We start from the raw sequence: 25,008 nt of genomic DNA on the forward strand, positions 1-25,008 counted from the left end.
TGAGGCTTTTTGAGTAGCTTCTGTCCATTTTAAGGGTTTAGGTTCCAGGCCTTGAGTTGCCTCGTATAGAGGTTTATTACGCCAAAATAAGGTATCCATATGTGGCAGAAGACTGCCAGTCCTAAGAAAGCCCTCATCTGCTGTTTAGATTCTAGAGGACTCTGATAGCAAACCTGGCTCTTTTTCTTTGGGACACTTGTATTCGTCCTGGAGTTAAAATATATCCCAGATATGTCCCTTTTTGTTGAGAAATCTGTACCTTATTTTGGGATACCTTGTAACCTCTTTTTTGCTAGGAAAGTGAATTTTAATTTTGTCAGATAATACCTTAGTGGGATTACAAATGAGTTTAACTATGTACCATAATAGGCCTCCCTTTTAGAACTTGAAATTTCTCAGGTCTTGATCTAAAGCCTGTGCAGACAAGTGGTGCCAGTTTTTATGTCCACTCACCCTTCTCCCAAATAACCAACAGATGGACTATAAGATTGCAAAAACATCACCCAGAATTGTGCCAGGTGCCTCAATTTGAGGGACTGGACTTGGACAGGAATAGCTGGCACATGATTCATGGTGACAGCTTTTTCATAAAGGATGGCATTAGCCAGGCAAGATAAACCATGGTCATCCCTACCCAGGTCACTGAAGCAAGAAGATCCCCCCCTAGGACGTCTGCCTGAAAGACAGGACATATCACCCCCACTTGGGCTCTCCAACTTGCCCAGGGCAAGACAGTAAATATATACATTGACTCCAAATTTTCCTTTCTGGTCATAATGTACATGCAGCCATGTGGAAAAAAGAAAGATTTTAACTAGTCACCAGTCTCTAAAATACATGGACTAGAGATGTTCAATCTCCTTTACACAGTAAATATTCCAAGTGAGGTAGCAGTTGTCCATTGGTGGGGATATTAAACCTCCTTGGGCCCATTATCCCATAAAACTTCTAAGGCACATTTCATTGCTAAATTGCTACTTTCTGAAATAATTCTGTCCCATCAATACCTTTCCCCCTGGTCTCATTCCAGGTCTTAGGTTAGAGACAAGATATTCTATAGAAAAGCTTCAAGCTATTCATAATGAGGGAGTAGTTCAAAAAGTCAATGTTGGTATGTGGGACCTTGACTGTTGTCTTGACAAGTGCAGTGTGAAATCATCAAGTGCCTACATGATGCCTTCCTCTATTGGCTGAATTCTATAACATTGTAAACTAGGTCTTAAAGACATATCCTGTCTGTGCCCTCTGTAATAGCCAGACTTATCCTTCCCCATTGCCTGAACCAGTACAAAGGCATGAGTTTCCCTGGGAAAGACTGCAAATAGACTTCACCCATATGCCTACATGTAAAGGGTATACCAACTTCCTGGAATTCATTGACACCTTTATTGGGTGTACAGAAGCCTTTCCTACCAGGTCACAATGGGCCTTGGGAGTGATAAAAATTCTCCTTAAAAAAGGAATACCTAGTTTCAGACTGCCTAGGCCTTTCCAGAGTGATGATGGACCCTACTTCACATCTCAAGTCACCCAAGGGGTCACCAAAGCACCAGGGATTGTGTACCATCACCACACTGTGTGGAAACCCTGGTCATCAACATCTTCAATATTTTCATTACAAGAGACAATAAAAATTTGTGATGATTTCAGTAGAAAATAAATGAGGGCAAGATGCCATAGAAATATAAAAGGGATATGAAAAAGGGATCATGGTACAATGCTAGGCCCTAGGGCACTAGGATTAAGGGTGTGAGTGCTACCCATGCTAAATAGTCTGAATAAGATAAACAGGGCAGAAAGGTACTGTTAAGGTCTCTCGTTGCTTTGCTACTATCTGCCATGAACTGTTGCTCCTCTGCCACCTGACCTTGAAGCCACTCAATTATGGACTGAAATCTCTGCCAAATGTAAGTCAAATAAATCTTTCCTCCTTTAACTTTGGGTGTTGGGTATTTTACCTCTGCAATGAGAGAAAATTAACTAGCTTATAGACTGCTGGAAGATACACGAAGCCTCATGCAGCCCATTGCACTGCTCAACATACAATATAACCTCTTATAATGGTTTCTGTGTTCTGAATGTCATTAACCCAAAATACATGTTTTAGATCCTAATTCCGAAGGTGATGGTATGAGATGGGGTCTCTGGAAATTATTTGTGTCATCAGTTAAGAACCGTCAATAATGACATAATAAATGTAAAAAAGCCAGACACCCACCTCATCTTTGACATAGGAGCCAACCACCCTCGTTGGAGGAAAGATAGCCTATTTAATAAATGGTGTTGGAAAACTGGATTTCAACCTGTCAGAGATTAAAACTAGACCCATATCTATTACCATGCACTAAATTAAGATCGAAGTGGATTAAAGATCTAAATATTAAGACAGAAACACTAAACTTGCTGGAAGGTAAGTTAGGTAGAACTCTTGAAGATATTGGCATAGGAAAAGACTTTATGAACAAAACCTCAGTAGCACAAGAACTAGCAGAAAGAATCAACAACTGGGATTTCATCTTATTAAAAAGCTTCTGCACTGCAAGAGAAACTACCAACAGAGCTAACAGACATCCTACAACGTGGGAAAAAAATTTTAGCAGCTGTAACTCAGACAAAGGGCTACTATCTAGACTATGTAAAGAACTGAAAAAAATCAGACCCCCCAAATTCAAAGACCCAATTCAAAAATGGGCATCTGAAATGAACAGACATTTCTCAAAGAAGTAAAAGCAGCAAGTAAACATATGAAAAAATGTTCAACATCTCTGGTCATTCGAGAGATGCAGATGAAAACAACACTGAGATTCCACCTCACCCCAGAAAGAATGGCTGCTATCAAGAAATCAACCAATAACAAATGCTGGCGGGGGTGTGGAGAGAAAGGAACCCTTCTCCATTGTTGGTGGGAGTGTAGACTGGTGCAGCCACTGGGGAAATCAGTATGGAGATACCTCAAAGAACTAGGGCTAGAGGTCCCATTTGACCCAGCTATTCCCCTGATGGGTATCTTCCCCAAAGAATTAAAAGAATCATACCACAGAGATATATGTGTACCCATGTTTATTGCAGCACTGTTTGTAATAGCTAAAGCTTGGAAACAGCCCAAGTCCCCATCAACTGGAAACTGGATAAAGATGTGGGCTTTTTGGTAAAATGGAGTACTACTCAGCCATAAAGAATGAGAAACTAGAGTCATTTATAGCTAAATGGATGCATATTGAGGCCATACTCTTAAGTGAAATAAATAAGACACACATGTAAATACCAAAGTTTCTCTAGTGTGAGAAATTGAGAGTGTAAATAAGGATTAAAAGGATTAATAACTAATAATTGATACTTTGAAATAGGAAAAGGTCCAAAGGGGTAGGGGTAGTGGAAGAAGATGGGGAGAGAATGGAAAGGAAAAATTATGAGAAAAGAAAAAAAAATGGAAATGAAGTATGTAAATAGGGAAGGGTTTAGGGGTGAAGGGCACATAGGTAATGGGGAAAAAATAAGAACCAAGATACATCATGTACAGGTATGAGGACCCAGTGATAAATGTAAATGTACTGTATAACTAAAATGTACCAATAAAAGAATTTAAACAAACAAACAAAAAAGCTGGACACCTTGGACACCTTCCTGCCTTGTGAGAACTTGGTTAAAAGTCGCATGTAAACAATGTTTCATTAGGATGCTGGATTTCCTAGGCTTCACAACTCTAAATAAATAAATATTTCATAAAGTGAATGACCCTAAGGTATTTTAATTAGGCCCACTACAATGCACTAAGACAGGATCTATAAATATATTTTGGTGAATGGTATGGTATACCAACAACCATGGTGGGATCCAGATACCCAAAAATACGTATTTCCATTTCCTAATGTAACCTGACAGATGCACATGTGCTGCTGCATGTGTATGCCTACTTCCTCTCACTCAAAATCACATAATCACTGTCATGGCTAACCAGTGGGAGCAGATGCAATGGATTCCTCCTTAAATGAGTTAGTGTCGATATTTATTCGGAGATTATGACAAAGATGAATGTTTTTGTGGAATTCAAAACTAAAGAAACATGCAACATGAAAGTTGGTTCCCAGAGACCCAAAGGCATTTTTACATACTATTTTCAATACATCTACTGATAAATCCTTAGGAAGCAGAAAAATGTATGAAATATCTCTAAATATTCAAGTATTTAAACATTAAGCTTTTTAATTAATACATACCTGAAGTATATGTTCATATTAATCTTAGGGAGCAGGAATATGTGTTTAACATTTTGATTCTTATGATTTCCCTTCTCTTTCTCACTCTCTACCCTCCCTCTGGCTCTAGTTCCCCTTTCCCTTTTTCATCATCATCATTGGTATTATTATCACTATTTAGGTCATGTTTGCGACATACACATTGCATTCATTGTGGGGAGTGGTATGTGCTATCGAATCTTTTTACATCTCCTTCTTCCCATCCTTGGTCTCCTGATCCCCTGTCATTTGCCAAAGAGCTATCTGTTTGTGTCCTCAAATATGTTCACTAACAGATGAAGAAAATATTGTATCTCTACTTAATGGTATATTACTATAAAGGATAAATTCAAGACCTTTATAGGAAAATGGAAATACCTTGAAAACATGTTAAGTGAATTAAATCAAACAAGCTTAAGTGCTTTTAAAATGGAGAAATTTTCTGAAAACATATATAACAACTTTGTCAAAATGGGATGAAATGAGCTTGTGACAATGTCAATTGATTCCAAATTATATCAAACATTTTACATTTCCAAAGAAACAAGTATATATTTCAATAAATACTGAATACTTCTAGTTTAACAATATCCTACAACCTTTGGACCAAGTAATACTGAATATTTTAAGAAATAAATATAGTACCAATTAAATTACATTTGTAAAAATTGAAGGAGAGATTCTGGGCATTTATCACGAAACCACAGTGATGTTAATTTTGCTAAATTTGCATTCATTAAACAGAAAAAATAACAAAATCATGTACTGAGAGTATAGAGCACAATTTGGTGCTTTTTATATTGTGAAATTACATTTTTCCTTGGTAGCATTTGCATCATCTAACATAATTACCTTTTGGTTATATGGAGAAAACACTAAAAGCAACTTTTAGCAAACTGTTTTCCTATGTAGCACTGTATTAATTACTGTAGTCACCAAGGAATCTACACCATTTTGTACTCTTACAAAGAAATTGTGCTTTCTCATTAACATCTCTCAGCTTCCCCACCCACACACGTTAGAACCATCACTAAATTCTCTGCTTCTGCAAAACTGTCAATTTAAGATGTTAATAACAAATATGAAGCCAGACATGGTGGCACATGTCTATAATCCCAACACTCAGGAAGCTGAGCCAGGAGGTTTGGCACAAGTTCTGGGCCAGCCTGGGCTATACAGTGAGTTCATGGTCAGCCTGAACTACAGAGCAAAACTCTATCTCAAAAACAAAACAAAAAAATCAGGTTTTAATTTGTCTATGTGTGGCATATTTCACATAATGACCTCTTGGTTAATCTACATTGTCACAAATGAAGTGTTTTAAGACTCAATAAAATCTGATTATACGAACTTCACTTTACCCATACAAATAAGGTGATGGTTTGCAGGTAAAATGTCCCTTAAAGGCCATGTATTAAAAACTTAGATGCAAGATGACTGGTTATTCTGAATTAACATTATTATGCATTTTCCAACCACGTCGGCGATTCAGTCTATAGATATACTGGAGGGAGACGGTCTCTGCTCCAGTGGTTTGAAACAGTGTATCTCATTCCTAACATATCTGTCACTCTGATTCTTATATTTGGTATTTACACTAAATGTAATTTTGAATTTGTGCATGTTTTCTCATGCTATGCGAGACATAAAAATTTCACATATTATTTACATAGGCTTTCATTTCAATGGGAGTTCTTTTATGTTTTTCAAGCTACCTAGAAAAACGGAAGTTTCCCACATTTATTGCACACACATATGGCTTCCCTTTCATGTGGGAATTCTTTCCTGAAGTTGAGTGCACTGAGAAAAATAAAACATTTCCCACATAGTTCAGATTCTCTGTTCTATGAATTCTTTCAGGTATGTAATAATACATGTATACTGAATGATTTTTTATATTACATACAAAGAAAGGGCTTCTCTGCACTGTATTTCCATGTCAGTAAAGCCACGTTATATATTCAAAGTTAATTTCCTCTCAAATTTTTTAATGTCTATGTTGAGTACTGGAGTAACTGAAAGGCTTTTCCATGTTGCTTACACACATAGGGTTTCTACACTGTGTGATACCTTCCATGCCTTTGACAATTCCTGTGCGTGCTGAAAGTTTTGCCACATTGCTTGCATGCATAGAGTTTCTCCACAGTGTGAGTCCTTTCGTGATTTTGACAATTATCGCGTGTGGTAAAAGCTTTCCCACATTGCTTACATACATAGGGTTTCTCCCCAGTGTGAGTCCTTTCATGTTTTTGACAATTATTGCGTGCACTAAAAGCTTTCCCACATTGCTTACATACATAGGGTTTCTCCCCAGTGTGAGTCTTCTCATGTACTTTACAATAACTCAGTGCTGTGAAAGCTTTCCCACATTGCTTACATACATAAGGTTTCTCCCCAGTGTGAATCCTTTCATGTATTTTGCAAGATATGTGTGTCCTGAAAGATTTCCCACATTGCTTACAAACATAGGGTTTTTCCACAGTGTGAGTCCTTTCATGTATCTTACAATAACCCTGAGTCTTGAAAGCTTTTCCACATTGGTTACATACATAGGGTTTCTCCCCACTGTGTGTTCTTTCATGTATTTTACACTGACTGTGCCTGATGAAAGCTTTCCCACAATGCTTACATACATATGGTTTCTCCCCAGTGTGGGTCCTTTCATGTCTTTGATAATCACTCTGTGTTGTGAAAGCTTTCCCACATTGCTTACATACATAGGGTCTCTCCCCAGTGTGTGTCCTTTCATGTATTTTACACTGACTGTGCCTGATGAAAGCTTTCACACAATACTTACATACATAGGGTTTCTCCCCAGTGTGAGTCCTTTCATGCATTTTACATTGACTCTGCCTGATGAAAGCTTTGCCACATTGGTTACATACATAGGGTTTCTCCCCAGTGTGAGTCCTTTCATGTATTTTACACTGACTCTGCCTGATGAAAGCTTTCCCACATTGCTTACATACATAGGGTTTCTCCCCAGTGTGAGTCCTTTCATGTATTTTACATTGATTGTGCCTAGTGAAAGCTTTCCCACATTGCTTACATACATAGGGTTTCTCCCCAGTGTGGGTCCTTTCATGCATTTTACAATAATTCTGTGCCCTGAAAGCCTTCCCACACTGCTTACATACATAAGGTTTCTCCCCAGTGTGAGTCCTTTCATGTATTTTATAATTATTCTGTGCCGTGAAAGCTTTCCCACATTGCTTACATACATAGAGTTTTCTCCCAGTGTGAAGTCTTTCAGGATTAGTAAGTGAAGTGTCATTATTTAAGGATTTCAAACAGTGTTTATTTGCATAGGATTCTGTCCCATTGTGAGTTCTTTTATGTTTCTGAGTATCACGGTGAGAATTCAAACCTTTTCCACGTTGTATACATATATAGGTATTCATCCTTCTGTGATTTCTTTTTAGGGTTTGTACATAGTTGGGTGTACTCAAGGGCCTCACATCTTGCTTATATCCAGTGGGTTTTTCTTCAGGATTTGTCTTTGCGTGTTTCTCCAAATACTGAAAGTGAGTGGAGGTTTTCCCATGTCTGTCACAGTTAGACAGCTTCTGTTCCAATCCATGGAGCTCATATGATTGGAGTCTAGTGTTATTTATGATGGGCACAGTTGGTGATGAATGACCAATCAGAGGCTTTCCACATGCAGGGCTTTCACTTGGTTTTATACCAGGAAGTTTCATGTGCACATCTGTATCAGGAGTCACAAAAACCATTTTTCCATGTTGATACCATAAGTTAACTACCTCTGCATTTCTGTCAAAGAAAAAAACAAGAAAAGAACCAGTCACATTTAAGGTGTTTTTATATTAATGGTTGACCAAGAGGATATCTAATTTGATGCCCCATAAGCATATTTGATCATAAATTTACTGTACACTCTGGATGACGTCTTGGAAACAGTTTTACCAAAATAGCATTCACTTGGGAGTTTGGAATTGATATGTTTGCAATATATACTCGTTGCTTTCATTTTAAATAATTTGTACATATGTATACCATGTTGATTATTTTTCATACACTTTTCATGCATCACTCTACCCCTTCCCCTTAGCATCTTCACCCTCTCCAAAATGTCTGCTTTTCTCTTTTCTGTCATCTCTCCTTTATTTTATTTAATTCATATTATTCATTTCTCCTGCAAAATACAACACATGACATTGAACTTTCTGTGTTTTTCTTATTTAAGATAATGTAGGTCCAAGAACCATCCATGTTTTGGCAAATGGTATCATTTCATTCTCATTTATGGCTGAATACCACTCCATTATATATACACACACATTATTTTCAGTGCTGGAGAGTGAACCCAGGGTTTTACTACTGAGTTGCATTCTCAGAGTTCTTTATCTTTATTACGAGACTGAGTCTCATCAATCATTAAGTTGCCCAGGCTGATCATGAATGTGACTCAGCTTCCCAGTATGCTGCATCCTGCCCAGGCTATCCCAGTTTTCCCTTCTACTCATCTTTGAGTGTATATCTAGGCTGTTTCCAAAGCTTCACTTTTGTAAGTTTTACTGCTACAACATGTATATGCATGTATCAGTGTAATATGATTACTTTAACTTTGGGGGAGCACACCCAGTAGAATACCTGGAAAAAATGGAAATTCTATTTTATATTTTTGAAGAACTTCTATACACATTTCCACAGATGTCATACTACAATGACATTCCCACCAACATTTTGGGAAGGTGCATTCTAATAGCTGTATTTCGGAACATAAATAGACCGATTGCTTGAAAAGACCTATTATGAAAACAGGATTATGGATTTTTAATAGTTCCTCAAGGTTAGCAATGTTGCAAATATTGCATCACATTTAAATAAATACAGCATTACTTATATAACTTGTTCGATAAGCAAGCAGTCTTTGGAAAACATGCCTATATGTAATTGGATACGCTGCACTTGGCTTAAAAAAACACAAAAATTTCATATAAACTTATAATCAATGCTTAAATATAATTTCAGACAACAGTTCTCTTTTTTTTTGGTACTGAGAATCGAACTTGGGTCCTTGTGCTTGTGAGGCAGACAGCGGAACCACTAAGCTAAATCTTTGGCCCTCAGACAATAGTTCTATAATCTTGAATATAGACAATAATTTCTTTATTATTATGCTTTAGATAATGTCACTTGTGGCATAATGCCAATAATCCTTACATTTCAGATATTGAGATATTTCAAATAATCATTTGTCAGATTCTAGATACTAAACACATATGCATCTTTGGAGAAATTTTGTGCAATTAAAAAAATTTGAACATGGCCTGGCCTCATTTTGATTGTTTGTTTCATTTTTGAGAGGACTCCCTACATAGTTCATGCTGGCCTCAAACTTCTGGCAATCCTCCTGCCTCATTCGCCCAAGTGTTGGGATTACAGGCACATGTCACCATACCTGGCTCTTTGTATTTTTTTTAACATGACCTCCTATGTGTAGTTTGCTTGGTTTCAATATTTCTGACCTTCAAGGAACATTCTTTTAAGTGTATATTACCTTAGATTCTCCCAGTAATTTTTGTACTCATCTTCAATTTGCTGGTTATCCCAATTTCTTCCTAATGTGTAGAAAAAGTAATATAATGAGTTACCATATTATACACAAAATTATTAGCTTCCAGTTAGACTCATAGTATAATGTGGCCATGCCTGGAAAATTCATGAAAATATTTCCATATTCCAATAAATTAAATCGTGCTGATGAGGAATAACCAATGCCCCCTGATTGCATAAATGAGAACAGACATCTTCCTTACCTATAGAGGCCACATTCCTAAAGTTTTCCCACATCACATCTCTGTAGAGCTTTTTCTGGGATGGATCCAACAAAGCCCACTCCTCCATGGTGAAGTTCACAGCCACATCCTCAAAGGTCACTGCCTTCTAAATCATCAGAAATATATTTCCAGGAAGAAGAATAAGACTCACAACATGAAGTATCTCAAATCTACCCATAAAAAGCTGAAATAAGGCTAAGCCCCCCAAATGGTTACTTCATGCCTTGGTCATCAAGCACTTACTCTTTATCTACATGCACTTGACATGGGGGAATTTTGATACTAGATGGGAATTCACTGCTAAAGAAACAGAAGAACAGGAATACTGGTTCTCTTGTTGATTAATCACACTTTTATTTCTACACTGTCTGTAAAGCATGGTTCATTGAGAGCCTATTAGATCAGATGTGGGGTAAAAAGAACTGGGGCAGATGAATATCTAATGACTTGCTCTGACAGAAAACTGAAAATGTATCTATTTTCATATTATTTTCTAGGAAATAGACCATCTCCTCCTCTGATTGTATTACACAGCATTGTGAAACTTGAAACTGGTTTCATAGACAAAACTGTAAATAAACACAAAGTAAAATTCTGAATGGTAATTTAAAACTCGAATAAAAAGTATTATAGTATTCACTGAAGAATATCTAACAATGAAATTATATTAAGGAAGACATATTATATTATAGCTCAATGTCATGAAATGCTTACCTGTCACAGAGATACAAAAATTTCTAAGGTGTAATAGAAAGGGAAATGTGGGGATGGACCAATCAACTGAAGGCCAGGCCCCTAGTCACATGCTAGGGCTATGCACCCATTTCAGGGAGCATGACGAGGATGTGTGTCCCTTCCCACTCATGCACTGTGGCCCATATGCCCTGCCTGGGGAGAGTCCCAGGAGTCACCAGTCAGTGTGGAATTGAGGACAAACGGTAAATTATGCAGAAGTACTCAAAGAGACCACAGGAAAAGAGGACCATCCAGCAGCTAATAACACTAGGCTAATTGGAATAGAGAAAACCAGAAGGTAACACAGATGGAATTATTAATATGTTCACAGAAATCATAAAGAATATCCTTGTTATACTGCCATATATCCAAAAAGAACAACAAAAATTAATGCAGAGAAAAAAATTTTAAAATCACCTATAAAGGTAAACCAATTATAATTACAACAACCTTTTTTGTGTGTGTGACAGGGTCTCACTATACAGTTCAGGTTGGCCTGGAATTCACTATGCAGGCCACGCTAGCCTTGAACTCAGGGGATCCTCCTGCTTCAGCTTCCAGAGTGCTATAGAAGAGACTTCTTAATACAAACCTAAAAACGACAAGGGCTTGCAAAAATGTATTTCAAGCCCTAAGAGTGAATAACTTCCAACCTAGTTTAACTTACCCAGTAACCTCACTTTCAAAATAGAGGGAGAATTAAGGACATTTCATGAAAAAGACCACCTCAAGAGGCATATGAATGCTAAACCAGCACTTCAGAAAATACTCAAGAATATCCTAGACAGAAACACTGTAGCCAATATATTCTTCACTGTAGTGATTGTTTGCACTTAAAACTGAGGCAAGTTGTTTCAGACTTATGACCCACCACTCAGACTTGTGCCTCATATTTTTTTCCGTACAGTGCTGCCCATATTGATAGAGCTGCAGTGTCTTTCTGTGTATAGTACACCTTGCTTATGGAGTACTCTAATTTTTACTGATTGTACTGTATTTTTATGTGGTTATGTATTACAGTACTGCATGTAAGGGTTATGCAAATAAAAGCAAAGACACCAAGTTGGAGTTTCCTTATTGTAATGTACATACTGTACAGAATTCCTCATTTGGCACCCCATTCATTTAGTGACTGAATCACAGGAACAGGCATCAGGCATGAAATGAAGAATGCATGTAGCCTACTGTATTTTAGGCACATTCACTAAGCATGCTGTGCAAATAAGCACAGTATTCATGAGAAGATGAATGTCTTCAAACTATGTATTATTTCTATAATGTCTAATACTGTTGGTGAATAAAGTACCTTATATATTCTGTATATTGAGACAACAAAGTAACCTCAAAAAATATGTAGTTTCCCTATTTTGATCCAGAAGGGAGTGATTTGGACCATGGTTTTCTGACACCTGTCGATCACATAAAATACAGGCAGAACAGCTATGTCAAAGGACCAGAAACATTTCTCAGTGCACTCTTTCTGTTGGGCTCACTTCCAAGGACTATGTGCTTCCAACAGTTCTTGAAGGGATAACAAAACTGATTCCTTTGGAGTTAAATTCTCAGATACAGACATACTCTTTAGAAGTGATGTCATGTTTCAAATTTTTGGTACGTAGAAATGTCTCATATCAGATGGGTGCACATATTTTCTCAAGGGTTATATATACACTTGTACACCACAGGAAACAACTGAACAATTAATTATCATGGTTATTCTTGGCTCTACAATGGTTTTGCATGTTTAGTTTTTGTCTTATACCCCTGACTAGTAAAATCTTTTACTACATACTTTCTATCCTCCAAGGTGTCTACTGCAGGGGTGGACAGAGCAGTAATGTAATTTACAAGATATCACAGAATTATAAACCTGCTTGACTCTGTAAAACTCACCATAAAAGGCAAATATCCTTGCCAGTGAAACTGGCACTAATGGAGCTACTTGTTTAATGGCTGTTTAGACTTATGACTGAGACACACAGTTAAGACTTACAACTCACTGCTCAAACTTATGACCTGTCTTTTCTTTTGTACAGTTCTATACATTTTTTGATGGAACCTTGATGTCTTTATTTTGTATAGTATGACTTATAAAACATTGTAATTTTTGCTGATTGTACTTTACAGTACAGTTCTATAGTTTTATGTTCTGTGATACATTACAGTATTGCAAATAAAAGCAAAGTCAAGTTACAGTTTCCTTTGACCAGTTCTTTGTTCTGAATATTGTAAGGTACATAGTCTATATAATTCCTCATGTAGCATTGGTCCCTAGCATATGTGATGCTACAGGTGCAATGTGAAGTACTACATACACACCAGCACACACACACTCACAAACTCAGAGAGACACAAAATTATAACTAAGTGATGTTTGTATATTTTATCAAGAATTAGGATAGTTTAGCATCAAAAATGCAAATCAACAAAGAAAAACTTCATGTGATTATTTGAATCTTGGCATAAACATGTTTTCTAAATCTTAATTTCTATTAGTTATTTATTAAAGGTTTCTACGAAAAAGCCAAAAGTTATTAACAACTAGATAAACCACATATACCAGAAAACTAACACATGGAACTCTTAATGGAGACACTCTACATGAACTCTTTTAGGATTAGAAATGAATCAAGGACATTCACTATCTCCACTATTCTGTCACATGACACCAAAATTCATGTATCATGTTATAATGCACAGAAATCAGTGACATAAAGATTGAAATGGAAGAGGCAAAATCATTATTCACAGATGATGAAAACTATCAAGATGTAACATCTGAGAACAACAAGAGATCTATCTTCTCAGCGATCAACTGAAAAATATTATGACGATCCTCTTTCTCATAGTTTCAATACTCACTAAAACTATATGAATACAAAAAGCCAAGGGATTCCCAATCAGAAAATATAGTATAAAGGAACAACTCTCAAGAAAATATTTGAATCATGGTCAGTATCACATAATAACTAGAGAGAAAGAAATGGCCTTTGGATTAGGTTTGTTTAAGGATGGGTTTCTGACATGCTACAAGTTTAAAAAAATGATTTGTTATAATAGAATCCAAAGTGCAAGAAGTGCACTTTTTGTTCATGTGAATATCATGAACATCGTAGGGAAGAAACTATATATATACTTTTTTTTTTTTGGTACCCAGGATCGAACCCAGGTCCTTGAGCTTGTGGGATAGGCAGTGGAACCACTGAGCTAAATCTCTGGCCCAGAAACTATATTTTTATTTTTTATTTTTTTTAATTTTTTAAATTTTTTTATTTTTGGTACCGGGGATAGAACTCAGGTCCTTGCGCTTGCGCAGCAGGCAGCGAAACCACTGATCTAAATCCCCAGCCTCAGAAACTATATTTTCAAAAACACATTTTATTAGAAGATTGAACTTTTATCAATTTTTGTGTAAATTTCTAACATCCGCCTTAAAAGGAGTTACGAGACGGACCATTCTGCTACTTGTCTCAATTTGTGCCAATATTTTTTTATACAAGAAAATCTTCCTCATAAATCGCTATAAAGGAAAGACTTTATCAACAATGAGAAATAGTCACACACCTCCAAGCATTTATGGATCCAACTTTATAAAACCTTACCAACAAATTCTTTAAAAATCTGCAACACAGTCACAGAGAGCAATACTATGCACAGATAAAATGTGACAGCCAGGCATGGTGGACATGCCTCTAATCCCAGCAGGTGGGAGGGATGAGGCAGAAGAAAACCACAAATTCTTTTTCAGGGTTTTGTTTTGAGACAGGGTCTCACTATGTAGTTCAGGCTGGTGTTGAACTCACTACGTAGCCCAGCCTGGCCTCCAACTTCTGGCGATCCTCCCACCTGGCCTCCCAAGTGTTGGCATTTCAGCAGGCACCACCACGTCCAGCTACAACACAAGTTCTTGTTTGGCTTGGCCTAGAGTTCAAGGTCATCTGAACAACAGAGGGAATCCAGATCTCAACAAACCAAAAGAAGGTCGTTGTGCCCCCGCTCAAGTTGGCCTGGTGTCATGCAAGTGTAGCCTCCCCGCGAAGGCTTGGGGGAGGCCAGGAGCCTTGCTCTTTCTCTGGCACTGAGGTGGCAGCAAAATCAGGGAGATGAGGCAAGTGGCGGGGGATCCATGACAGCTGCAGTCCCAGGAGCAGCAGTGCGCTTCCCTCCAGGCACCCAGGCTCCAGTGCCCCGTCCTGCACCGAGTCAGAGGGGCCATGGCCCGGGCTGACCAGTCACCCCGCCCGCCCCTCGCTGCCTGGTAGGGTGACAGTGGCCACAGGCGCCCACCTCTATGAAGAAGTTCAAGCACAACCAGACCTGGACCTTCAACCCAGAAAATCAAGAAGTGGGTGGGGTGCCTGAGCTTCCGCAGTGAGCACGAGGTGCTACCCTGAGGAGCAGTAGGTGTCCAGACCAGGGGGTCCTCCCAGGAGGAGGATGGAGACTGAGGCGGAGCCAGGAGGGACAGCCCCAAGGGAAGTTCGTGAGGAGGCAGGAGGCAGAGGAAAATCGGGCTGGCTCCTGGGAATACGTGAGCAGAACCAAGACCGAAAGCACAGAACACAGATACATGCTCCTACAGTACTGGCTATTAGAAGTCTGGGAAGATTCTGTTCATATCAAAAGGAAGAGACCATGGTTCAAAGTACAAGATGCAATCGAAGTTCTCCAGTGTCATAGCCCGCACACGCAGAGGATCTGGAAAAACTAACGCTGGTTGTTCCCCAACCAGTGGAAATTCCATGGTCCCCTCCCTTCCAGATAACGAAGCCTCGTTCCTGACCTCCGCACAGAGCCCTGGGCTGCCTCAGTGTGAGACAGGCAGAATCGAGAGGACCTCCCCTACCATGCCCCTTCTGCACTCCATCTTTGTCTGGGTGAGAGGCATCTGCACTGGCCTTGGCAAACACCTGAAAGATGCTCACAACTCTGAATTTGCCACACAGGGATTTTAAACAATCTGCATGTTTTTCAATGCTTTCAAATCTTTTTTTAAAATAGTAGTGTAAAGGCTGGGGATTTAGCTCAGTGGTTTTGCTGCCTGCTGCTCAAGTGCAAGGACCCAAGTTCCATTCCCGGATCCAAAAAATAAAAATAAAAAATAAAATAAAATAGTAGTGTAAAATATTTTAATAAGCCACAGCCACGTGGAATTTTTTTAGATGCCTTAACTGTGCCCCCCTCTCCCACTATTATTTTGGTTGTCAATTTTTTTCCACAGCATTTTCAGGGTTTTTTGTCCATATAAAGTGTTGCTTATTTTGTCAGAGATAAAATAACCTAATGGGCATACTCCCCCTACATTGTTTTCTCACTTACAGCATTAACTTAGTAACAAATCTATGGTTGGAATTATTTAAAATATTTTTGATATTGAAACCTATCCATCCCAGAACTTATTTCATGGGGTCAGGATTTTAATTCATTAATTGCAGATTCATTCAGGCTATTTCATTATACTCTGCTGCTTTGACAAAGAACTTTTCATTTGCTATTCTAGGAATTTGTCAGCTCACTTTGTCAACATCAGGTAAGTTTAGTTCCCCTAAAACTCAATAGCAGTTTAAAAATGTAATACAAAAATGCAATGTTTAGGGAAATATTGTTAGCAAAATGCATGTAGTACATTGTCATGAACTTATATTTCAAGGAATTTATTTAGCATGCTCAGCTGCCAATTCTTTTATCTATATATGGCGAAGCCCAACCGACCTCCAAGGCTGCTTGACAAAGTTCCAGCTTGGGGAAAAGAAGGGTGGAACACATCCTACCCTCATGTTTTATTTTTTTTCTTGCCATAATGTTTATAATTGTTACTCTGGTCACAGGAGTCATTGTGTTTGTGACTAACAACAAACTCTCCATAAGGCAAATTGGCAATGATGTATTGAAATCTGATCTGGCTCAAAAGTCCCAAAATTCCAGTTTCTCTTAGTTCTACTGCCACATCCACTTCTAAAGAAACCTCTCCTGAAACCCCCTCTGTTTCCCACTACTATAACTCCCCCCTCTTATTGCTGACCTTCTTATTACTAAAGGGGTCTTATGAAGAGATTGAAAGGACAGACTTTAGATGTAAGAAAGAGTGGAAAATGGGAAAAAGAAAGTTAAGACAGGTAAATGCATTAAGGAGGCAAGTTATTCAATATTTTTCACAGTGCTGAAAATATCTCCTGCTCATGAACTATGAACCCGAATGACAGTTATTTAAGATAAATAGAGGTATAGAGAGGTAGAGAGCTAATAGCAAACTATATTAACTGTTGTGCAGTTTCTCAAGGGCTAGCTGGTGACCACAAGTTTGACATTTAATTAATTAAATCTTGCTTGTACCCCCGCTGCTATAGAGATTTTAATTAAGTTACCCTCTGGAGATTTTGATTAAGTTACATTTTGTTCTACTTAGGTTTGGGAAAATAAGGGGACAATTGTGATTTTTAAGAAATGTATTTGTGATGTTCAATGAAATGAATCAGTTTAGAAAAATATACTGTTTAGTAAAAATAACCTTTACCTCACTAGATGTTGCTAAGGCAACCTAAAATGTAAACATGTTCTGCCCAATGCTCCCTAGCTAGTGCTTAGAGATATAAAAATAAATCAGACCCTGAGACTTCTCAGAGGGAACCTGCACATTGCTTGCGACGGTTCTTTTCTCACTCGCCGGCCCGAGACCTCTCCCCTTCCTACCCTGCATCGACTGCAGCTGGTCTGCGGCATATATATCTGCTCACATAGAATACCTTAGAATCTTATTACCTACAGTTTAAATTGCTCTTAAAACAGTTTCGGTTTAACTTAGTGACACCGCTTCAGTTAAACTTCTTGTTTACCAAAAACCACACAGGACTAGTGTCTAACCTTCAGTGCAGGTCAGTGATGGCTGTGTCCCAGTCGAGGCCAATGGCCTTCTGACTATTCAGCTGTTACAGGCTAAGGGTGTTAGACACCTTTAAATGTCTCATCTTTCCTAGGCTGTCAGTACTCTGTCACATAGCCTTTGGGCCACTAGAACATGATTAAGAATTATCTTGTCTTGCATTTGTCTTGGTACTTAGAATCAGGCATCCCACCTAAAGTGTGTACATACATACCCCATCTGAAACTCCCACACTTCCCCACTGAAGTCAGAGACTAGGGAGGAGGAAAAGCCTTTAAAATGTGGGGTTGGGAGAGTGAAGGAATTTTTTTATATAGACATTAGTCTTCTGTAACTAGTACAGCTGATGGGTACAATGTAAAATTTAAAACATTTGCTCTGTAAATTGTTGATATTTAGAGATACAATTGCTGCTAAAAATAGGGTCCTTACACTTAAGGAAAATTGGTGCTATTTTGAAAATGGGATCTTGTGTCATAAAGGCAGCTGAATTAAATATAAATGCTAGTGCAAAATTAATGCTGTCAAAGGAATGAGTAGAGAAACTCAACCAGTGACATTCTATTCTAAATTATGTAGTCTGATCAAACATGGCCACCCAAAATTTTTATGTTTCTTTGGACAGAGTTTATGTATTCTGGGTGTTTGTTTGTTTCTTTTTAAGGAAATATTTTAAATTCCCCAAAGCAACATTTTCTAACAATCACAAATGGACTGTTTTTTTCAGTAACCTCTGAAATTTCCTTAAATCATATATTTAACAGAGAAACTCAATTGTTTTTGTATATAAGGCTGCTTTCACCTGAAATGCTATCACAAGAACTTAATTTTAGCAGTTGGGTGGGTTGAGGCAGAAGAAAAACAAGTTCTTGCCAAGCCTGGGCTACATAACGAGTTCCAGGTCACTTGAACTACACAGGAAATCCCTGTCTCAAAAAACCAAAGGAAGAATAAATTGGAGATGATGATCTGAATATACAGAAAATAATGTAGACTTAGCTTTGATCATGTGATACGCTAAAAAATGTTCAAATTATATTACTAATACAAGTATATTTATAATACCACTGAACTATAATACCACTGCAACTATGAATGTGACAAAAATCTTCCACAATCCCTTCAGAAAAACAAAGGACAGCACTCTATTTTTCAAATCTCAAAAAAGTAGAGAAATTTCCCTTCCCATTTTTTAGTACATACTGTAGAGTTATATTCATTTAAGTCTGAATATGAGATAACATTTAGACACACTAAATTTGTAAGAGATATTAAATACTTTTGCTTTATTCTAAAGTGAGATTAGATATAGTTGGGAGCACAAATCAAGAGGAACAAGTGATTGATCATACATTTACGGTGGTAAATTGTATATTTTGTGGGCCAAGTAAACCTAATTTTTTTCATTACAAACATTCAAAGGGATACTCCATGCAGATATAAGGCAAAGATGTGAATTATTTTTAGAAACTGTAAAACACAGAAGAAGTTATCAGAAAATCACTTATTCATGTGGTAGGACTGGAAAGATATTCAGATATAAGTTTGTAAAGGCACAAATGTTAAGGTGACCATAAAAAGACAAAAAAAGAGTATCATGATTTCTGTTCAGTAAAGAATATTCTTGATAAGGGCCAGGGATTTAGCTTAGTGGTTCCACCGCCTGCCTCACAAGTGCAAGGTCCCGAGTTCGATCCCCAGTACCAAAAAAAAAAAAAAAAAAAGAAAGAATATCTTGATAAAATTAACATGCAGATTAAAAATTATTCAAAGTATTTTCATTCTCTACAAGTGATGTCACTAGAAGATAAAATAATTTAAAAATTATCCAACACAAATATGAGGGGTTTTTTTGTTTTTTTTTTTTTTTTTTGGGTCCTTGAGCTTGTGAGGCAGGCGATAGAACCACTGAGCTAAATTCCTGGCCCTATCCAACACAAGTATGAACTCATAAGCAAATAGATTACAGAAGAGCTTACTTAGGAAAAGGAAAAAAGGGAATAAAAGACAAGAAAAATGGAAAGGAATATCAATTCAAATCAGTAAAATTAATTACATTTGAAAACATCTGGAGTTTGTCAGGAAGACAAATAGGAATTATTGCCCCCTGGTGGTGGTAGTGTGGATGGTGTGTATTAGACTTTAAATTGCTACACACTTTGTGCACTAGCAAGTGTGCTCCTGCGCATCAATGACATTTCCTCTACTCTGTTTCTAGGGCAGCAAGAAAGCAAAAAAAGTAGCCAGGCTGGCCTTGAACTCACAACAATCTTTTGGACTCAGTCTCCCCTGTGCTGGGATTACAGGCATGCGCCACCATGACAGGTGCTTTTTCACTTTTCTACCCCCTCACTGCCTTTCAGGTTCTACTGGCGCTAAAACCCACAAAGGTCACTACAGCCTTTTTTTTTTTTTTTTGGTTCCAGGGATCGAACTCGGGACCTTGGGCTTGCAGTGCAGGCAGCGGAACCACTGAGCTAAATCCCTGGCCCTACAGCTTGTGCTATGACAACACAAACTGGGGGTGTAGACGCCAGACTAAGGGGTGAGTGAACTGAAGCTCTGCTTTATCTCAGTTGTGCCTTTCTCCAGAGGATATTCCCATGGACTTCTGCAGGATACCAACATAAGAGAGTTGTCCAAAGACTGTGGGGAATTCAGCACTCAGGTGGGGGGGTTCAAGGACTGCAGACCTCAGCCACATATGAAACACAGAAGAAATGCTCATAGTCATCTCTTTCCCTACAGTGATATAAATCACTGCAAAGCAAAAAGAGCCCAAGTCTGAAGGTGACAATTCTAGGCAGATATGAGTTCAGGCCATTATGGCAAGGAAGAAGCAGAGGGAAAACAGAAAAGGGTAGAGTAGAAAGCCAAATACTTTCTAAAGGACTGAGGCAGAAAGAATGGTTCCCATAATCAGCACAAAATTGAACCAGGAATGGAAGTGTTCTCAATTCAGTATTGTCCATGCTTGGTGTGGAGGTCAAAATGATCGGCTCTGTGTCTGACCACTGACAATTTCTATCCCCTTTCCTCATGAAACAAGTATGACCGGAGTGCTCTACCTCTCTATAGTAATAAAAAAAGCAAATTAACATATAAATCAAACCAAACCAAACCAATCAAAAACCAGAAAACAAAAAGCACAGCACTGCTTTTTTTTTTTAATCAAAACACTATTTGTAATGTATCCCAGTTCAGTTCCCTGAAAGAACTTGATTAATACAGAACTCAACACAGGATGTTATCTGATAAATTTCATATTCTACAGAGAATGAATCTACACATTTTGCTTGAGTTACAAAATATCTTGATCAACCCATAGGCAGTTCAAAATGTAATGTATTGAAAATGCACTGACTATATATAATCTAGCAAACACTGCTAAGCCCTGGCTCCTTTAAAACTGATACACACATACATTAACCTGTATCTGAGAAAATGTATGTGACACACAGCTTATTTCATGATAAAATACTAAATATCCCATGTAATTTATTGGATGTGCTGCATTGTAAATCACGAAATTTGTTTCCTTGGTGAGCAGGGACTCACTGCTGCTGCCTAGCATCTGGAGCAAGTATTATAGCACAGACCACAGCATAAAATTCCAAATCAAAGTAAATTTTCCACTGAATACTTATCACTTTTTCCTTTATGGTTCAGTACTGGACTGAATTCAGGGCCTTGCACATGTTACACAAGTTACTTTAGATTGGAGACACTACCCACTGATTTTTACTTTATGTTGATCTAGGTCTTGCTCCATTGTCCAGCCTGGACTTGCTATTGCAATAATCCTGCCTCAAAGCCCCAAGTGGCTGAGATGAAGGGTGGGCAGCACCATGCCCCACTGAAGTTTCATTAACCAAACACAGTGACCCTGGATAATAGTGGTGGTAGAAAACTCCCATCTTAGCCAGGCATGTGGCACATGCCTGTCATTGCAGCACTCCAAGATGCTGAAACAAGATAAAAAAAGATCATTTACTGCAGCCTGGGCAACACAGTGAGATCTGGTCTCAAAATATTAAAAATATTAAAAGGTGGAGAATGTATTCCAGACAAAAAGTCCCAGGTTCAATCATCTGTACAATAAAAACAACAACCACACCTAAAATTCGTTGTTTCCTGGAGAAATCCCTTTCCAGCACACTTAGATGATAGCCACCAATTTTTAAGACAGACAAGGTGGGCAGTTTCCTAATTTCTGTTTCTTCCTGAAAAACAATTAGGGACAAGTATGCTGGCAGACACCACTAGTCTCAGTACTCAGGAGGCTGAGTCAAAAGAATAGCCACAAGTTGGAGGAAAACCTAGGCTAAATAGCAAGTTGAAGGCCAGTTTGAAATAGGTAGCAGAACTCTTTCTCAAAAAACAAAGAAATTTATTCATTTACCTGATTAATAGCAACAGAAGACAAATTTATTTAAATTTTACTAAGTCTTCTCCTTTCTTAATGCCTGTGATGTTTGACCACTCTCAGATTGAGCTAGCATACAACTCCTTTACCGTCATAGTAGAAAAATATTTGACCTCAAGGGAAGTGCCCCTCTGTTGTAGATGTGGATTTTACCATCCTCTTCCCATTCTCTTCCACTTTTTCCTATTGCCTCCTCCCTGCACAGAAAATTCCTTTATCACTAACCACTCATATGGCTGCAGAGTTCACATTTCAGGCTTTACTCCTACTAGAATGTTCCTTTGATATAAAGTCCACCTCAATCAGCATTTCAATTCTTTAGACAGTGTCTACAGTTCAAGGTCTACAGCAATTATCTGAGGTGCTGCCCCTTTGCTTTTTAATCCTACCAAATCAAACGTGCGTGTAGATGCTGGAGTTTAATGGCTCTCACACTGAATATTTAACTAGCAGTTCCTTCTGGATCTTTCTCCTGCCCTTGCTAACACATTAACATTCCCTTTATTTCTCTCAGTATTCTAAACACTATGGGAAGGCCTCACATACATAGTCTCTCTCTTTGTAGAAGCTCCACGTCAATCATTAAGATGATAATTGTTTTTGTATTGCTGCGTATGTAACACAGGAGTTCATTGCATGCTTAGCAAGCACTCTACCACTGACTCACATAGCCAGCAATTTTTTTTCTTCTGTATTTTTGGATTTTGTTTCTTTTGTCTTATTTATTTACTGAAAGTCTATGTAGTTCAGGCTGGACATGCTCTCACTTGGTAGCCCAGGGTACACTCAAACTCGCAGAGAACTTGCTGCCTCAGCCTCCTGAATGCTGGGGCTACAAGCGTGAACCACCAAGCCTGCTGATCCTTTCTTTCAATTTTCATGGCATTACTCATCACTTATCCTGAGTGTGGTAATGTGCGCACATACTGGAATTTTGACAATTTACTCTCATCACAGAGCAGCGTTGGCCTGAGGAGCTCAGTTGTGGCTTTCAGATCTTTTATCACAGATATTTATTAAATTCAAGTCCACCAGGTCAGCTGGAGGGACGAATGAGACCAGGTATCCCAAACACCACAGCTCCCCCAGCTTGACTCCCCACCGGAAGCAAGATCTTCCCACAATTCCCTCTCTGCGCACAGGTGGAGACGCAGCTGCGGCTGCCCAACACTGCACTCCAGGCTGTGGACAGACAGGGTGCTGGGCACACAGTGTAGACCTGCCTGAGGCCTGGCGGGAGGAACATTGTCCAAGGCGCGGAGACCAGGAGGAGCTCTGATCCGAGCAGCAGCGAAGAGGCGCCGGCGCCATTGCTGTTCCCACCGCTTACACCCAGGGCTCACCCCTTCCCGTCCCGTCCTGAGTCAGGGCACCCGTCCCACAACCTCACCATTGTCGCTGGAGGGTCTCCCCAGGTGCTTCCCGCCGCCTGCAGCCAGAAGAAATCCTAAAGCAGGACGGCCTAGCCAGCTGGGGCGGCTCTCAGCGCTGTGATCTGGATCTGAGCATTGATGTCAGGAAACAGAGCCCGCCTTCCTTGCCACCTGATTGGACAGTTCATACGGCCCGCCCCTCAACACTGATTGGCTTCTGCTCCACTGCCTGCCCTCTGAGCTAAGAGTGACAACAGAAGCCAATCCTTACCAGTGTGAGTGCGACTCAGATGGAAGGTTGTGTAACCCAGACACTTCGTGACCTGTTTGTCTCCCAGGATGCTGACCTGTCCTAGCCTGCATTTCAGAAGAGTCTACTCCTGGCTTCGCAGAGCTGTTTCTGTCCTTTTTTGTTTTGTTTTGTTTTTATGACACGTCTTGCTGTGTAATTTAGTCTGTTCTTGAACTCACTGTGTAGCTCAGGCTGGTTTTGAGCTTGCTGTGATCCTCCCGCTCCAGTCTCTCCAGTGCTGATTTTATGGTGATGCAGCACCATGCCAGGTTGCTCCAGTCTTCTTACTGGACTCAGTGGGATCTTCCTGCGTGTTGCTCTTCCGAATGGAGTCACCAGTCTGTTAAGCCAGTTCCAGAGTTAATTCACCATGGAGAAATCACTGAGAGAGCGTCTCTAGTCCAGGGAAGACCAGGACACAACGCTGTTGTGAGAGGAGTGAGATTAGAAATAAGGTTTATGGCTTCATAGACAAGATTTCTCATGCGGTATCTCTTGATTTACTCATTCTAAGCAAATAAATTAATATATATACATACACACACACACACACACACACACACACACACACACATATATATGCCAAAGAAAGGGATATGATTGCTGAATAAACACACTCTCTGGTGTTGAGTCAGGGAAACCTAAGGACTTCAGACTGTAAGCTCCCTGTGCCCTGCAGTTCCCTCCTCAAAAGTTGCAACTCTGTCTTTCTGCAAAGTAATATTGCTAGAAGGAAAATATTACCCGGAGTCATGTGACACTCACCCAAATAACTCACCAGCCACTGCAGTCCATAGTGTTCACTGCTTCATTCCATTGGCATGTTTCTCCATGCAGGCCTTGGGTCACCAGTAGTCAGGGTGCATCTGCAGGTTCGAGCTGCTCCTTCTACACAGTGAGTCAGGGCTCAGGGGGAAAGTGCCGCTTGCCACCTCCTTCTTCACTGAAGTCTCTCTTTGCTCTCCCCAAGTGCTTCAATTCTCAATTCAGATCCTTCCTGGGTCCCAGGGACTCATGTCCCTCCTTATTTTCTTCCTCACCTTGCTATATTCCAGAGTCTGGACATCAAATCTTGAGAGGCTGTTTCTCTGCTGTTCACCACTTTCCCATACTTCCCAGAAGTCTCTCATGGTTTACTACTTATGAGGGAATCCAGAGGCTTAGGGAAATGTGAGTGGTGGAATGAACTTTTCAAGTCAATCCTAATCTGCTACATCATTGTGGCCCTACAGTAGGAGGAGGGGCCTATGAATTTCATGTGATCAA

The 25,008-nt window shown here is 39.1% G+C and overlaps 1 protein-coding gene and 1 pseudogene across 1 annotated transcript; one reads left to right on the plus strand and one right to left on the minus strand.

The window, feature by feature from the left end:
• Window positions 1–3,043: 3,043 nt before the first annotated feature.
• Window positions 3,044–23,618, minus strand: LOC101700904 (uncharacterized). Its single transcript, XM_087199609.1, has 4 exons — window positions 23,468–23,618; window positions 10,016–10,142; window positions 9,757–9,817; window positions 3,044–8,006 (listed from the first exon to the last, which is right to left on the minus strand). Exons 1-4 carry the CDS (start codon window positions 23,468–23,470, stop codon window positions 6,290–6,292), a joined length of 1,908 nt encoding a protein of 635 aa, XP_087055735.1. The 5' UTR covers window positions 23,471–23,618; the 3' UTR covers window positions 3,044–6,289.
• LOC101700541 (diphosphoinositol polyphosphate phosphohydrolase NUDT4B pseudogene) lies at window positions 14,734–15,726 on the plus strand (annotated as a pseudogene).
• Window positions 23,619–25,008: the final 1,390 nt, after the last annotated feature.

The sequence above is a fragment of the Heterocephalus glaber genome, unplaced genomic scaffold (genome assembly GCF_053883595.1).
Source record: "Heterocephalus glaber isolate CG9 unplaced genomic scaffold, H.glaber_assembly_v1.0 deba00001724, whole genome shotgun sequence".
Classification (NCBI taxonomy): domain Eukaryota; kingdom Metazoa; phylum Chordata; class Mammalia; order Rodentia; family Bathyergidae; genus Heterocephalus; species Heterocephalus glaber.